This window comes from Nannobrachium achirus (genome assembly GCF_963921795.1).
Source record: "Nannobrachium achirus genome assembly, chromosome: 21".
Taxonomy (NCBI): domain Eukaryota; kingdom Metazoa; phylum Chordata; class Actinopteri; order Myctophiformes; family Myctophidae; genus Nannobrachium; species Nannobrachium achirus.
Window position 1 is genome coordinate 26,101,566 of NC_137828.1, and position 17,690 is coordinate 26,119,255.

General features: G+C 42.2%; 1 protein-coding gene across 1 annotated transcript in view; it reads right to left on the reverse strand.

Moving 5' to 3' along the window:
* Positions 1-6,506: 6,506 nt before the first annotated feature.
* The window catches only part of LOC308307014 (gamma-aminobutyric acid receptor subunit rho-3-like), a gene marked incomplete at its 3' end in the record, with an annotated part of 42,858 nt that continues 31,674 nt past the window's right edge, over positions 6,507-17,690 (reverse strand). The window contains exons 3-10 of the mRNA XM_080752099.1: positions 17,590-17,657; positions 16,039-16,262; positions 15,589-15,671; positions 11,994-12,131; positions 11,363-11,515; positions 10,308-10,369; positions 9,703-9,834; positions 6,507-6,821 (exon numbers count right to left, since the gene is read on the reverse strand). Of these exons, the coding sequence (XP_080608225.1) occupies positions 6,507-6,821; positions 9,703-9,834; positions 10,308-10,369; positions 11,363-11,515; positions 11,994-12,131; positions 15,589-15,671; positions 16,039-16,262; positions 17,590-17,657 (1,175 nt within the window). The remainder of the gene's footprint in view (positions 6,822-9,702; positions 9,835-10,307; positions 10,370-11,362; positions 11,516-11,993; positions 12,132-15,588; positions 15,672-16,038; positions 16,263-17,589; positions 17,658-17,690) is intronic.

The window sequence follows — 17,690 nt, forward strand, 5'->3', positions numbered from 1 at the left end:
CAACTTATACTAAAGTAAAAAAAAAACATTTGTACTTTTTACACCACCGCCCGAACTATACAATATCTCTAATAGCCGATCTAATGTCCCCCCAGCCTAGGATGCTGGGATTCAAGTGGTTAACAGTCTGTGTTGGCTGTTGTCTCCTTGCTGACATGCATCCACTTTCTCTTTGATATGGGTAGGAACTTGGAAGATGTAGTCAAGTAGTGGGCTCCTGATAACTTGGAAATAAATGTACTGTATGTATGTAGGCCATTTTATTTTATCTTTACATGTATTTCTAAATAGGGGCGGGCCAAATACATTAATTCATTTTTTTTATATTGTTTATAAAATACATATAGTAGGCCTTTTTAAGGCCTACTATATCAACAAATTGATACAATCGACAAACCTAGCAAACCAGACTATCTATGGTAGTCTTGATCCAAGGCTAACACAAACCTGTGGATAGTCATTAGTTGTGGGCATTAAACAAGAAGTTGAACTGTACATTATGACTGACAAATGCAGTGGTTTCCAACCAGTGGTCCTTGAGGGGGTTCCAGGTGGTCCCCAGCTAAATGATGTTGGTGACCAAATGGACCCTTATAGACCTTTAACCCTTGAGAGCGTAAATTGAAACCATAAGGTAAATCTTTTGATCAATGTTTGCCTTTTTATCTATGCCACATCAATACAGCATGGAATTGTGGGCAACATCTTATCCAACGACAACAAAATACTGTTAAGGTTAATTTGTAAGGTTTTTGGTCTGAGATAGCCGTAAATCATAACTCTTGTAGAGTGCTTTTATTTTGGGACGTTTTGTAGAGAGAAAACGTCCCAAAATATGTGAAAATAAGTGAAAGGAGTGTAACAGTTTTCATGCATCAAGGTTACATGCAGGCAGAGCAGGGATATATAATGGTTAATAGTCTTTAGGGTGGTTGGGTTCCATTTGATATCCTTCTCCTATCACAGCAGGCAGCTCACACATCTTGCAGCTGCTGTGTTTGCACATTGTTGTACTTCACCCAGCAGATATGGGAGTTTATTTTAATAAAATATCTCTACAAGAGTTATGATTTATAGCTAGGTCTGAGAGGCTAAATCTCATCAAATGGTGGTCAGTGGATGTCAATATGGCGTACACGTGGTAAAGTTCAACACACACACACACACACACACACACACACAGAGTACAGCACGTTGGCTGCTGCTAGCTAAACATTAAAACTGCGCCATACACACACACACACACACACACACACATAACCAACTATCTCTGGTCCACATAGCGTTAAAAGGTGTTAGAATGTGTTCTTGAACTCCTTCTAAATGACGCTATGGACCAGTGAGCTTCAGCTACGTTCAATGTTACCTTTATACTGTATGATGATGATGATGTAACTTGATAACAGTGCCCACGTGCTTCGTTTTTATGGCGATGCATACAACATATCCGTGCGTTACGTGCGTGTTTTCAGTCTGTTTGGCTGATAGATAGGTTGATGGTACAAGAAGAGTCTTACCTGGGAGTAGAAAGCCTGGTAGACGAGGTTACCTGGGAGGGAGGGAGTGTGTAGTGCGTGCTCTGCTGTCAGGGTTGCAAGCAGGATGACAGGCCAGGGCAATCTGCTGCTTCACACATGACACACCCACTCACACACACCACACCCATGTTGCCAGTTAACTTGAAAGTTACCTACCATGTGCATTATTATGACTAAACCAAAAAAAAAAAAATGAATACAATTTAAATAACTATAGGCCTACATGCAATGTTTTTCATTTAATATAAATCCAGTATGATGTGAATTTAAAACATAAAAATCGAATATGCCTACACATACATCTTAAATAAATCATTAAAGGAGCAATTCACCCAATTTCAATGATAGGCCTAACTGTGAGATGGCACCAGTGGACACTTAGATGGCACCATTTCCATGTACTCATACTCTGTGTCTCATTGTGGGTTTCATTAACCTGCCTAGTGCCTACAATGACTAACCTCGTCCTCGCTACCCTTCTGTCTGTCTGTGTCCCTTTCATTCCCATGTAGAATATGTGCAAACCAACAGGCTATGACTATGGGCATATTGGTTGATGAGGGGCCAAACATGTTCCATTGGTTCTAGTCTTGCCTCAGGTTACTTATGGCTGTCGCAAGCAGGTGGCAATCCCTATATGCATGAACAAGGCACCTGTGTTGGATGTGGCCTCTGATCACGCTACTTGTGGGAAGGAGCCAGCACTGGCACTGAAATAGTTGTACAGGTCATGAAACACCTCAGCAATTGTATTTGACTTGGCCCCTGCCCAGACACGTAGGCCTACCAAGTACGTCTCTGCCAACGCTGTGTCCTGTTCTGTCAAGGTGTCTGCCTCACAGTTTGTTAGAGAATGTACTGGGTTAGAGAATGTACTTGGTTAGAAGCCATAGATCATGGGCAACTGGCAGCCCGGAGGCCACATGTGGCCCTCAGGTTAAGAATACTGATATATGATATGATTTCAGCTGTTACTATTCCAAACATCCAAACATGACCCGCTTTAATTACTTCAGTCTATAGTAGCTTAATGACTAGTACTAGTCTTTTTTAAGCACAATGTATTTGTATTTAAGTTCATAAAGTTAACATAAGAACATATACATGCATTGGAAATTAATGATTCCAATTCAAAAATAGCTAAAATAAATAAATCAGGATTCCAATTCAAAAATAGCCGATCTACAAGCTCAAAACGTACTGCACTGCGACGTGTTTTGAGCTTGTAGATCGGTTATTTTTGCTATTTTTAACTGTATATGCATTGTGGCCCTCTGGAGTGAGTGTGAAAATATAGTGGTAGTGGTCCTCTCCATCATCAAAGTTGCCCACCCCTGCCATAGATGCATATTTTAGGTCCCCTTCTTAGTCCTTCCTCATGCAGTTTTATCTACAGTCAGGATATGCGCCTGGATCATCGTCTTGGTTAGTGGTGTTCCAAGATGAGAGCCTGCTTGCTGTGCTTGTAAAAGGTCAAATTCAATTTTTAAAGAAATTTTCAAAACAGCGTTACAAAGTGCTCCTTATGCTTTCCCTCTCAGCTCTCCTACCATCTCAGTTAAAAAAACAAAGGACTGACCACTCTGCCTCTTTGAAAACACAGCATGTGTTCTCATCATTATGCCTAGTATAGGGTTGCTGAATGTCAAGAAACGCCACTGTAGATGTGCATAACTCCAACATGCATGACAACTGTTCTGCGTGAAAGCCATCGAACCTTAGTCAGAATGGTCAAGTAGTTGTGGGTTCTAATAAAAGATTGTATGCCAAGCACGCTTAATAAAAATGTACATAATTTGCTATGCTAATAATTTATTGGATTCATGTTATGTGTGTTGTGTATTTTCAGACATTTTTAAATCTTTGACATTTAAAATAAATACAATAAACTTTAGAACCAAACAATAAATTAATTTATTTCACCAACCTGGGAAAATAATGTTCACATAAAATTTAACCTGTGCGTTTTCTTCAAGGCTCACAGATATTACAAAAAAGATGCACAGGAGTCACACACAACGCCACATACCGGAGATTCCACATCACTCAGGAACAACAGTCCTCCTATGATAGCTGCACAAAACGGAAAAACAACTTGAGAAGCACGTACGAATAGAGCAAAAGAAACGAGAAGCAGCACCTCCGTACGAAAAATGTGTGTCAATCTGTTCCACCTGACCTGAGAAACACAAGTGGCTTTATTTCAATCTCTTTTGCAAAAGCACATGATTGGTGATGTATGCATCTGTCCCTGAATGTGTGAGCTGCAGTCCTCTGTAATCAAAAGAACCCAATGAAGTTGCCATCATTCTCAGGGCCTCATCGGAGAGGAATGATCCCTCTAACACCTGATGCTCAGAATATAGCCTATATACTGTGCCAACGCTCAAATTAGACTCCGGCGCACCTGCACAACCTGTTACCAGCATAGCCTGTTGAAAGCAACTGATTTTCAAGATGAAAATAGATTTTTATTATTCTGTTTTTTCAACGAACGACACTGTATTTCCCGTGCAGTTTTTTCTGCAAATAATCTTTTTACTGATCCTAGTATTGATGGTATTGTCTGTCTTTATTATGTCCTGATGAATTGAATACACTGGACCATAATGAAAACAAGCCCTCAGACCTTATTGTGTTATCCTTTTAGCATTAATCTATACTGTGCCTCTGTAGTCTTTGCAAACAAAGTATCCAGGTTACACGCACAGCACTGCATGGTAGGGTCCATCGAGAGATTGTAGAACTTGTTCATGTTTATTCACATTTCTATACTTTAATCCACATCAGTGAGCCGCCACAGTGCAGCACCTGGGTTGCATCGTTTCCATAGCGCCTTCAAGAGTGGTGGTTTCTTGAAAGGATCCCTGGCTGATAAGCTGTGTATGCCCATAACACATTATAATTGCTCTCTATAACTAAAATTCGAAATTAAAAACACCTTTCACTCAACAGGGGCCGTTCCGCAACGTAGCGTACTACTTCCTTAAAGGAGTAGTTCACCACTTTTCAACCTGTCTTCATATAATAGGTCCTCACTAATGTTCATGATAAAATATCACAATTTTTTTCTACTCAGTCCAAGTCTCCTAGGAGAGCTGTGGGAAGTTCAGAATCCATCGTCTTGTGACATCATCATTTTCCCAAAAAAAAAAATTATCAATATTTTTGAAAAAAATATTTTGATTTTTAATATCGCGAGAACAATGGCTTCCACTTTAAAATTGCAACTTTTCAGGAATAGAAAGCCTGCAGTTTCTATAAGCTGGATTGGTAATCGATGATGTCACAAGACTATGGGTTTCTGACCAGCCCACAGCCCTCCTCTGAGAAAAAAAAAAAAAAAAAAAAGCTATTGAGTGAGGACCAATTATATGAACATAGGTTGAAAAGTGGTGGAGTGCCCCTTTAATATGAGCATCAAAACAATATTTCAAATACTTTTGCCAGACCCATGAAATGGGTAGGCCTACATAAGCAAATGTCGGTCTGTCCCTTTTCTATATAAAGGGTATATATGATGATGACATGATGATGACATGCCTACAAAAGGTATGATGTCATAAATGATGATGACAGACAGGGGGTCTGGCACAACCAGGTTGACCTGGTCTAGTTTATTAGCACATGCTTTGCAACGGGAGTTGTCCCTATTAGCCTTATTCACGGCCCGCCCACCTACTTCCGTTTCTCAGTTTTCCCCGGGTGCTGACTTCAATTCGAAGGGGAAACTATACTGGACTTAAAGCCAACAAATCATTATTTCTAACAGTAAAGTAAATTATAGTGCTTTGTGCCGTTTAGTATCTTGTGTTCTTGATCATGCTAGCCGTATTTTATACTTTACTATTCGGAAATTGCATTAAATTTGCGATTTCTGTGCCAACTCCATAGGCTATGGTAGGATTTACCCCTTCAAAATGTGACTTCAGCACCCGTGGGATGCTTAGTGGGCGGGCCGTGAATTGGGCTAATTGAGTGAAAGATGAACTATTTCTAAAATAAATGAAATATTTTTCAAATTTAAATTTTAGTTATAGACGGCAATTATAATGAGGCAAGTCTGTGTGTATAAAAACACGCTGCCCCCTCCCCCCTATGACAAGCATCAAACAGGTAGCTGTCTTTGGGTAACCCTAACCCTAACCCTAACCCTAACCCCGTTCCGGGGGGGGGGGGGGGGGGGGGGCAGTTCAGACAGCAGTTCATTCAGAATGGAGCGTTTATATGACAAATGTATCCCGATTTAAACGGCATAAACCACCTCTTCAGACCAGAATGAAAATTAATTCGGGTCAGACCGGAATGGACATTCCTAAACGTTTATATGAGCATTTCTATTCTGAATGAGCAGTCATTCCGAATATAAGTGGAATACATCTGTGCATATAAACGCACCCAATGATTAGAGATCACTAACGAGCACAGACAGAACTTGTTTGGCCCTTGTATGGCCCAAATCATCAAGCTCCCTCTTCCCCTCAAAGACGTTTCTGTCCCTGCAAGGGATGAATGTCAACATAAACAGTGGAACAGAACCAAAATACAGCCAGAGGGATGTCTTTCTGCAAGGAAACACCCCAGCACAATATAGTGGCTGATAAATGGAATATTTATATATAAAAAATAGGCTTAAAGTTAGCATATAAGGCTTATTAGCCAGGGATCCTTATTAAACCTTTTACAATTCAAGGACCTCCAGTTTGGTATGCATTATTAGGCCACAGACCGCCATCCATAACTCTGAGAACATTGCAATTGGAACCAAATGGACCCGTACAGGTCCTTTTGGTTCCAATTGTAATGCTCTCAGTGTTACGTACTATCTCAGAGTTACAGGCAGTAAGTAACAGACCAGTAAGTGTTCATTTGGTTTCTAAACTATCAGTTATTTACCTGGGGGACCCCCTCAAGGACGCCTGGGGGTCCCCCTCCCTCCCCGACAACCCCACTTTGAAGACCGCTGGTTCAAGCGTACATGCTCCAGTAGATGGTGTTGAAGAGCAGGTAGGAGAGAGGGAAGGCCAGGCGGGAGTAGGAGTCAATCATGGAGCTGTTGCTGAGGATCCGGTCCACGTTTTCGCGGATCGACCGCTGCCGGCGGAGGCGGGTTCCCTCCACCGCGGGCGCCGTGTCCGAGGTCTGGGTGGGCCTCCGGTGGGCGTTCGCCGCGTTGGTCAGTGTGGACGAGACCAGCCGAGGAAAGGGCGTGAGCTCCATGTCGTCGTCGTGGAAGCAGCCGTCGAAGGCCATGGCCTGGCTGGCGTTGTAGCTGGACGGGAGCTGGGGAGGGGAAATGAAACGGATGAATACAAACTAGAAAGATGCAAGTGTGGTCGTGGCCCCCTTTCAAGTCAATGGGGAAAATAAATTCACTAATATTTTAATATATATGAAGATCTCTGTGTAAGTCCATGTCCCTTTCATGCCCATACATGGAGATCCCTGATGTCATCAATATTAAAGGAGTAGTTCACCCCCAAAATGACTTTTTTTCTATTGATTAGGCCTACTCATGCCATGGAAAGTAGAGTTCAATAATATTTTTTAGTTTTTTGTCGCATTCATATCTGTGAAAAGTTTATTTTTAAATAAAGTCAATGGAGAAAATTAATTCACGTATAAATGTATATAAGACCGCCATAGTTTCGTAGATTAACTGCCCCAATAAACACCTTGAAGCCAAATTAGAAATAGTCAGTTTAGAGGCTAATAAACTGAGAAATCGGACAACCTCCTTAATCCTTTCTGCCAAAAAAAACTACTTGGATGAGAAAGTTGAGGAAAACATCCACAAACCACGAGATCTATGGAAGCTATTTAAAACCCAGCTAGGCTGTGGTGCTAAACTCACATCCATAGCCAGCAATATATCCATCCAAACTCCCATAACCCTCCTCACTGACAGTCTCGATGTAGCCAAAAATCTCAACATCTATTTCACCTCCATGGCCAAAAATCTGGTCAATAAACTGCCCACTCCATCTGGGCTGTTTGGTGTTAGGCACATCTTGAAATTCTACAGGAACCTTGGGGTATGCAAATACAATTTTAAACTCACCACGGTGACAACTGATGAAGTGTTTAAAAAACTTCGCACCCTACCTCAATTCAAGGCCGCTGGCCATGATAAAATCGCCCCCAAATTTCTCATAGACTCAGCTGCCACCATTGCCCCAATCATTACCCATATTATTAATCTATCTATCAAGCAGGGTTATGTCCCCCAGGACTTCAAATTAGCTAAGGTAACCCCCCTGCACAAAAAAGGCAGTAAACTTGACCCTGGCAACTACAGGCCAATCTCAATCCTTAGTTCCATCTCTAAGGTAATGGAAAAAATTGTCTATGAACAGGTGGCTAAATATCTTGAAGAGAATAAACTGATCTACGAGTTCCAGTCTGGCTTCAGAGAGTCCCATTCCACAGATACATGCCTCATCTATTTGAATGATTACATCAAACGTGAAATTCACGATGGCAAATATTGCGGCATGGTCATGCTGGACCTCCAGAAGGCATTTGACACCGTCGATCATTCTATTCTGATCGAAAAACTCAAAGCTATTGGTCTTGATAGCACAGCAGTGAGATGGATGCACTCTTACTTGGTGGGGAGGGAACAGATGGTGGAAGTCAACGGAATCCTGTCCCCCCCCCTCCCAGTAAACTGTGGAGTACCTCAAGGGAGTATACTAGGACCACTGTTGTTCTTAATATACGTAAACGACATGTCATCTGCTTGTGACTGCAATCTGTTTCTGTTCGCGGATGACTCGGCTCTCCTAGTCTCCGGCAGAGACTTATTGCAGGTTGAAAAGGCCCTTAACTGTGAACTTAACAAGATCTGCACCTGGCTCAATGACAACAGACTCTCAATTCACCTAGGCAAAACTGAATGTATCCTCTTTGGATCTAGTCAGAAACTTAGCCTAGTTGAGAACTTCACAATTAAAGTAGGTGACACTGTGATAGAAAGAAAAAACTACATCTGCTACCTGGGTTGCATCCTGGAGGCTAACCTATCCAGTGAAAAAATGACCACCAAAGTTATCAATAAAGTCAACCAACGAATTCGCTTCTTGCAAAGGGTTGCCCCGCTGATCAATACTAAATCCCGAAAGACACTAGGAGGAGCTCTTATTGGGCCCCTCATTGATTACGGAGTCCTTGTCTGGTATCGCGACGCCCCAGCCGCCTTAAAGTTAAAGCTTCAAACAGCCCAAAACAAACTAATTAGGGTTGTGCTTGGTCTCCCTCCTCTGACCCACCTTACCGATCATCACCACGAAAGCGTGGGATGGCTCAAAGTAGCTGACAGAGTACAGCATCTTGCAATGGGCCTGGTGTACAAGATACACTACACCTCCAAGATTCCCATGTACCTGACAAACTACTTCTTAAAGGTCAAGGATGTTCACGACCACAACACCAGAGGCAGCTCCACTAATCATCATCAACGTAGATTTAACACTAAACAAGGCTCTAACTCGTTCTCCTGCTACACCATCAACATGTGGAACGCCCTTCCTCAAGCCCTAAAGGAGAGCAAATCCCTAGCCTCCTTCAAAATTGGTATGAAAAGTCACCTTCAAACAGCTGCTACCCGTGACTTGTAAATAGACTAAGCCCCCATGCCCCCCCCCCCCTTTTTATTATTCTTTTTTCTGCCTTTGTATTTGATGTTATGCTTTTGAAACTGATATTATCCTAGATAAAGTACTATCCGTCTGTCTTTCAATGTTATATGAGATACTTAAAGTGTGGTTCCTGTGGAAATAAGCCTCGGCTTTCTAGGATCTCCTTTTAGTTGACCTTGTACCAGTGATTTGTACTGTCATGAAACTGTACTTTTTTCTATTGCAATCTTCTAATAAATTCTTCAATCAATCAATCAAAACGTATCTTTCCTATTGCACTTTGTGCACGCGGCAACTCCCGTTCACTGCCCTTCAATGTCATGTCTTTCTCATGGAGAAGAAAAAATACAACCGCGGCGATCCATGAGTCAGATATTAGTCCACTCAAGGCCTTCATGGGACGCTGGAAACTCGTGGATAAAGTTATTGTTCCAGTTTCAAGTATGTATGTTTTTGTGTATTCTACATTGGCCAGTAGAGGGCAGTGTGTATGCATCTTAAGTTGTGCTGCCTGCTGTACAAACCTTCCCTCTCTTCATCTTCCTCATCTCCTCCACCGTGGTGCAGTAGTTCACAGCAGCGTACTCTATGACGGACAGGAAGACAAAGAGGAAGCTGGTCCACAGGTAGATGTCCACTGCTTTCACATAGGATACCTGAGTGAGGAGGATACCAATCGAACGTGTTTGAAAATAGCAGATCTACAAGCTCACAACGCGTCGACGCGTTGCGCGTTTGTAGATCGGTTATTTTCAAATAGCCTCCTTAGGATAAAATAGTTAAGTGGTTAATGCAAGTTTTAGAATGTCATAATTCATATTCTCTAAAGTAACTAGTAACAAGTGTTCAAATAAATGTAGTGGAGTAAAAGTACAATATTTGGATCCGAGATGTAGTGGAATAAAAGTTTTGGAAATTGGAAATAGAAAAAGTAAAGTACAAATACCTCAAAACTGTACTTAAGTACAGTACTTAAGTAAATGTACTTAGTTACTTTACACCACTGACACACACACACACACACACACACACACACACACACACACACACACACACACACACACACACACACACACACACACACACACACACACACACACACACACACACACACACACACAAACTTTACCTGAGGCATGGAAGAGGACACTCCAGTGATGATGGTTGACATGGTCAGTACTGTTGTGATACCTGTAGGGGGCGGTGTAGACATACATGTTTACCTCACAGCCATGCTCAGTTCTACAGGTGTGACTGTGGAAAAGCTCACAGACGAAAAGCTGCAAGCTTATGTTTGCTATTTAGAAAGAAATTCTCTTCTGGAGGTCCCTAGCACAAACTATTTTCAGATGGGGGGTCCCTGGCCAAATACATAAGCTTGGGGGACCTTGACACGAACATGTTTGAGAACCACTGGGCTAAACAACAGAGGCCCATGTGCAACAGCATAATCAAACAACCCACACTGGTCTCAACCCACTCCTCATTCATGGTAAAACAGTAGAACAGGTTGACAGCTTCACATATCTTGGGCTCACTTTGGACAATTAACTTAGGTTTGATCAACACATTAACATCTATCCATAAACATGTTCTGCAAAGACTCCATGTAATCCGTAAATTAAGATCACTATCTGTTGACCCCCATTTTCTGTTATTACTATACAAAAGCATTATTCAACCTATTCTGTTGTATTGCTCAGCATGTTTCTCACTATACTGTCCATGCCAAACAGAAATAAACTTTACAGTATTGCCCATATTGCTTCCAAGATCATCAGACTTCCCACACTTGCTGATATGAACAATAAGGTAATCACACGCTTAGCACTCTCAATAACAAATGACACTGATCATCCTCTGTACCGCTACTTCCACCTCATTCTATCTGGGCGAAGATACAGAACCTTGAAGTGGCACACGGTTCGGTTTAGCGAAATAATCTGCCTCATCCCGTCGCTAAGAGGGTTTTCTGTGCATAGTGCAGACCAGATGATCTGTCTGTGATATGTTTGTGTTGTGTTACAGTATATGGTTATGTGTTGTTTTATGTTTGAACAGACTTGTGAAGACAAATTTCCCTTCGGAGACAATAAAGATTATTAGTATTAATCAGTTGTTATGATCTCCACTTTGGGAGCGAAAGGGTGGGGGTTAGGGAGCACGGTATGGCGCATGCGTTACCCAGAGAGACGCGTGCGGGGACGGCCCTCCTGTCGATCCAGAAGGACACCCAGGAGAGGACCACCATCAGCATGGTGGGGAAGTAGGTCTGGAGCATGAAGAAGAAGATGTGCCTGCGCAGGATGAAGTTGATGTACAGCCTGTTGTACCAGCCTGAGAGGGAGAGAGAGAGATGGGGGAGAGACAGAGAGAGAGACAGAGGGAGAGAAAGAGAGAAGGGGAAGAGAGAGAGAGACAGAAGGAGAGAGAGAGACAGAGGGAGAGAGAAGTGGGAGAGGGAGGAGGGAGAAGCAGAGAGATGGGGGAGATACAGAAAGAGAGAGAGATTTTAGTCTTCGAGTAGCCTAACATTGCCGAACATCTTTTGTCTAGGTGATGAAAGCAACGCAGACACAAACTCTCTTTCACACACGCGCGCACACACACACACACACACACACACACACACACACACACGCATGCGCGCGCGCGCACACACGCATGCGCGCGCGCGCACACACACACACACACACACACACACACACACACACACACACACACACACACACACACACACACACGCACACATACAACACACACACACACACACACACACACACACACACACACACACACACACACACACACACACCGGTGCTGCTGTAGAAGGCCAGGCCATTGGAAGGGTGGAACTGTTCAATAAAGAACTGAGACAGAACAATCTCATCGGTCCTCAGGGAGTCGTTCCCATTCTTCCAGTACAGCATCAGGTCGTTCTCATTATACGCATCTAACACAGAGAGAGAGAGAGAGAGAGAGAGAGAGAGAGAGAGAGAGAGAGAGAGAGAGATACAAACAAACACATAAGAGAAGACTACTACTCATTTCACAAAAATGGCAAATACAAAGAGTTTGTACAGTTTGACTCTATCCAGGCAATCCTCTACTTATTAGGTGAGAAAGCTGAATGTTCAAGGTTCGCAGCAAAGTATGTAGCCACAAAATGAGGGACAACAGGTGAACATTTTAAGTGTTGAACACAGTTAATAGAGATGTCATTTAGCTTATGTTTTCTTTTTTTATTATTATTTATTCTGATCGTGAACATTTTCATTATATGCATCATTTTGTATCATACTGTAATGCTTTGGTAGTATAAGAATGCTTGTCATGCCAATCAAGTACATTTGAATTGAATTGAATTAAATTGAGAGAGAAACAAATTAAAAACAAAACTATGATGACTAAGACTATGACTAAATATATTTATTTCATATTTTAAATATATTCCGTCAACGAATAAATACAAGACTAAAATGTTAGGGAGGGACTAGAGGAGAAGAGATCCTGTAGAACTAAAAGACAAGTCATTTTATGTTTGGTTGCGCTCTGAAAATAGCAGATCTACAAGCTCACTAAATTCTTAACTAGACTAAAACTAAAACATTTCAGTTGACTAATATATGACAAAAACTTTATTCAAAAGACTATGACTAAAAAAACTAAATAAAAAAATAACACTGCTGTATAATTCACATGCACACACACTCAACTGTGTGGATAATGTCCTTTCTAAAACAATAGTCCCAAATTAATCCCTGATTCTGATTGGATGGCAACATGATAAAACACACTATAATCTACTCCTTAGATCAGCTTATATCCAGTCGTGAAAACGTGTGCAAAATCTTTGAATAGATGTATTTTTTTTAAGCAAACATTTTGTAACTAAAATTTTGCTTCTGGGGGGGGGGTCCCTGGAAGTAAATATTTTGAGATGGGGGTCCGTGGCCAAATACATATCATTTTGGGGGTCCTTCAAATGAAAAAGTTCGAGCACCACTGACATAGAAAAAGATTTTTTTTTTTTTTTAAACTTTAGAAGGATTTTAAATATTCAAAGAGTTAATAATGCGTAGTTATGCGTTCCCAGTCTAAATGGGTTAAACCACCTCCCCCTATGAAGAGCATTCATGGGGGGCCCGCAGTGAACCCTTTTACCCAGGGCCCTGATATAAGCTTGCTTATATCAGTCACAGCAGGTGTGTTATTTGTCTCTACAGTGATCCAGCGTATCAGTAGCTGAACCAGGGAAGGGGAGCGCTTGTTTTCTTTGCAAGGCCCGGTCGTTGCGGGACTTCTAAGCAAGGCTTTGTCAAAGCGGGTGCCGTGACGTCAGTCCAGGGGTGTCTCAGAATACTTTGATAATATTTGGATTTGGTAAATTCATCAATATCACTTCAGTTTAACCACATAGACTCTCTATGCTTAGTAAAACAGACCTGAGTTGCAATGTTCTGTATACTTCATGAGTTTATTTTTCCATCTTCCCCAATTGTCTTCACCAAAAATATCAGATCTACAAGCTCACAACACGTCACTTGTAGATCGTCTATTTTGGTTAACGTTCCCCCCAGAATAGGGATGCTGGGGATCAAGTGGTTAAACCCATTTAGGCCTGAACACATTATGACGTAATATGTTATGCTTTAAATTTAAAAAAATAGCAGATATACAAGCTCACAGCGCGGCACCGAGTGCCTATGTTTCTATGTCAGCAATCTGGCCAGCCATCGTCAAAGAAAAGGTCCTTTTCACTTAACTGGAGCTCAGTTAGTCTGTTCTTGAGAGACTACTATGTCAGTGGTGCTCAAACCTTTTCATGTGAAGGACCGCCAAAATGATATTTATTTGAGAGACTACTATTTGAGAGACTACTATGTCAGTGGTGCTCAAACCTTTTCATGTGAAGGACCGCCAAAATGATATTTATTTGGCCACGGACCCCCATTTCAAAATATCTAGTTCCAGGGACCACCCAGGAGCAAAATTTGAGTTACAAACGTTCGCTTTGAAAATACATATATTCAAAGATTTGCACACATTTTCACGACTTCTTCAAAAATAGCAGATCTACAAGCTCGCAGCGTGGCACTCGGTGCCACGCTGCGAGCTTGTATATCTGCTATTTTTCACTGGTTAAAGCATTCAATAATTCTAGGCCTAAATGGGTTAAACGTGTATAAAGTAACTTTTAGTCTTTTCTGAAGGAAAGGGATATTCCTCTGTGTCACAGGGTGCGTTTATATGCACATTCAGAATGCCATTCAGAATGAACTTATTCCGAATAGAGCTTCATACCCAAACGTTTACATGGGACCTGAATACAAGCATCCCTCATTCCACTGTCGTTTACATGACCAAAGGATTCATTCGGAATAGAACTTTGGGCATGTGCAAAGTAGGCCTACTTCAGGTCGGAGAAGGGGGGGGGGGGGGGCAGTTCAGACAGCAGTTAATTCCGAATGGAGCGTTTATATGACAAATGTATCCCGATTGAAACGGCATAAACCACCTCTTCAGACCAGAATGAAAATTCATTCGGGTCAGACCGGAATGGCCATTCCTAAACATTTATATGAGCATTTTGTGGAATACATCAGTGCATATAAACGCACCCATTGTATCTTAGAGGGAAAGATATATTTACGTAGTGTAATATGACATAAGATTCAGGGTCGCCGTCACCGTGGATCAAAAAGTTATTTACAGGGGTGCCCTGGGTCACACAAGTTTGAGAACCACTGTCCTAAGCACCAACCAGCGTAGGATGGCGAGTGACTGAGGGCCTCATGCCTCACTAAACCACTCAGCCATTATGAAATACAAGGTAAAGGCGACCTCTAGTGGCTTATTGCTGTACTATGTGCTCATCAAGGGGGTAGGTTTAGAAAGAAAAGGGAAAGTGAGGTGTTTTATTTATAGACATTCTATTTCTAAAAGCATCTGAAAGCCTCTTAAAAGTTCAGAACAGTTTTGAAAAGTGTCTCTGAAAAGTTCAAAGCAGTCATGGGCAATTTAGAGAGAAGAGAAAAAGTGAGGAAGAAAGTACAGAGGTAGGCCTACATGGTATCATTAATACTAAAAGAAATCAAGTTATTTTTTAAGCTATTTTCTATTTTCTCAGCCCGCGTATGACCACTCACCCTCTTTAAAAGCACAGCATTCGTCTCCACATGTACAACAATCTGTGCAACACATGTAACTCTTGTGTGCGCGTGCATGTGTGTACATGCTTGTGTGTGTGTGTGTGTGTGTGTGTGTGTGTGTGTGTGTGTGTGTGTGTGTGTGTGTGTGTGTGTGTGTGTGTGTGTGTGTGTGTGTGTGTGTGTGTGTGTGTGCGTGCGTGCGTGCATGTGTGCGTGTGCGTGTGCGTCTGAAGGTGAGCGTGTGTGTGCACGTCTTACAGCTCTCTAGTTCCAGGGAGCAGTTCTGTGTGTCCAGTGGAAAGCTGCTGAAGTCCATTGCACAGAGAGCCGTCACAGTGATCCTACAGGAGCACAATACAATCTCTTCAGTATGATTACACACACACACACACACACACACATTATTGTCCGTATTCTGTGTAACTCGTTCAATGACCTACATGGCAGACATTTAATGTATCCTAGGTAACACTTTTTACTGCTGCCTTTTGTTTTCTGCTCCTTTCTCCTCTCTCTCGCTCTGTGTCCGTCTCTCTCTCTCTCTCTCTCTCTCTCTCTCTCTCTCTCTCTCTCTCTCTCTCTCTCTCTCTCTCTCTCTCTCTCTCTCTCTCTCAACTGAAATATGACTAAAACTAAATGTAATTTGATTCAAAAGACCAAGGCTAAAAGTAAATCAAAATCTGTGGTCAAAACAGCAGTGTTAATTACCTGACGCTGTAGAGGATGTTTCCGTCGGGGTAGACGCGGAGCATGATGTTCTCCATGGTGGTGTCGTGGATGAAGGAGCGCTTGGAGTGGACGAAGAAGACGTCGGGGACCCAGATCTTCTTCACCAGGCGGGCGTCGAACGTCCGGCTCTGGTTGGTGCGGGACGGGAACGCCAGGCGCTCGTCCTTCCAGTAGTGACGCAGGTACAGGGTCATGGTGAAGTCCTGCGTGTCCCGCCACATCAAAAAGGGACATCATATTCCATATAGTTTCAACTGAGCCAAATGAGCCAGTATGCATCGTATCGTGTCTGTCTGGTGGAAACCTAATATGTCCAACACTGTTACTTTTCAGGATTACGGTTCAACAGCAAAAGTAGCAGATCTACAAGCTCAAAACGCGTCGTTTCGCGCCGCGTTTCAAGATTGCAGATCTGCAACTTTTGATGCTTTTGTGTGAAGCTATTAGTATGATCATGTAGGAAGTTCATTTACAAAAAACTACAAAAAGTTGGAGATATGGAGATAAGAAGTTTCCGCCTAACAGCAACAATATTACATCTCTAAGTCGGGCCAGAACTAGCTAAATCCAAAATGTACATTTTTCAGGAAATGGAAAAACATCCAGCTCAAGTGGAGTTAGGTTTTGGCCGAAGCGCTTTTTAAGCTTTTCATTGATTCAATATCTTTTTTAACCAACACAACATGAAGGGTGTTCAATAGCATAAGATTAAAGAATGGAGGTCCGCACACAGCTCAATGCTCCACAGTGTTTATTTAAAACATAAAGTTAGACGACGTTTCGGCCATCAGCTGGCCTTCATCAGGTGGAGCATTGAGCTGTGTGCGGACCTCCATTCTTTAATCTCATGTCAACCTGAGCCCAGCACCAGCACTTGGAAAGGATGTGCGCATCATCTTGTTCTTTTAACTGTTCAATAGCATAATTCAATAGCCTGATTGAGTTACTGTAGCTGGTCTCTGCCGGACAATGATATATAACTAGAAAGATGCAATTGGAAATTGCAAGTGTGGTTGCCGAGACACGAGTCACACTTGCAAATAAATATCTCTGTATCTGTCAGTCCTTGTCCAAGTGCTAAACCTCCGTACTTGTCCCTTGTATGCCCATATATGGAGATCCCTGATGTCATCAATATTAAGTCCATATCTTCTTGGAACGCCTCATGTGGTCTATGATGTCAGACATTGGGACAAGTTTAATTTTTAATTGTGTGTGTGTCTCTCCATATATGGAGCTGAGCATCATCACCTGCCTGGATCTCCATACTGTATATATGAAGATCATGACACTGACCTCATCAAACCCGTGTTCGAATAGTGCTCCTTCACCATATGTCCGTCTGTTATGATTGACAAGACCTCATGACTGATACAGAGCAGGCTGGATGGGCCTCTACCCAGCTGGTACTATACATCAAAGCATAACGTATTAAAACAACGATGAATGCGTGCACGCACGCACGCACACACACACTCTCACTCACACACACACACACACACACACACACACACACACACGCACACGTACCATGTTGACTTCAGAGATGCTGTCAATGCTTTCCACCTGCACGTCGATGCCTACAGGGATGGCTGCACCTGAACACAGGATTTAGAGACAGCATGTTCATT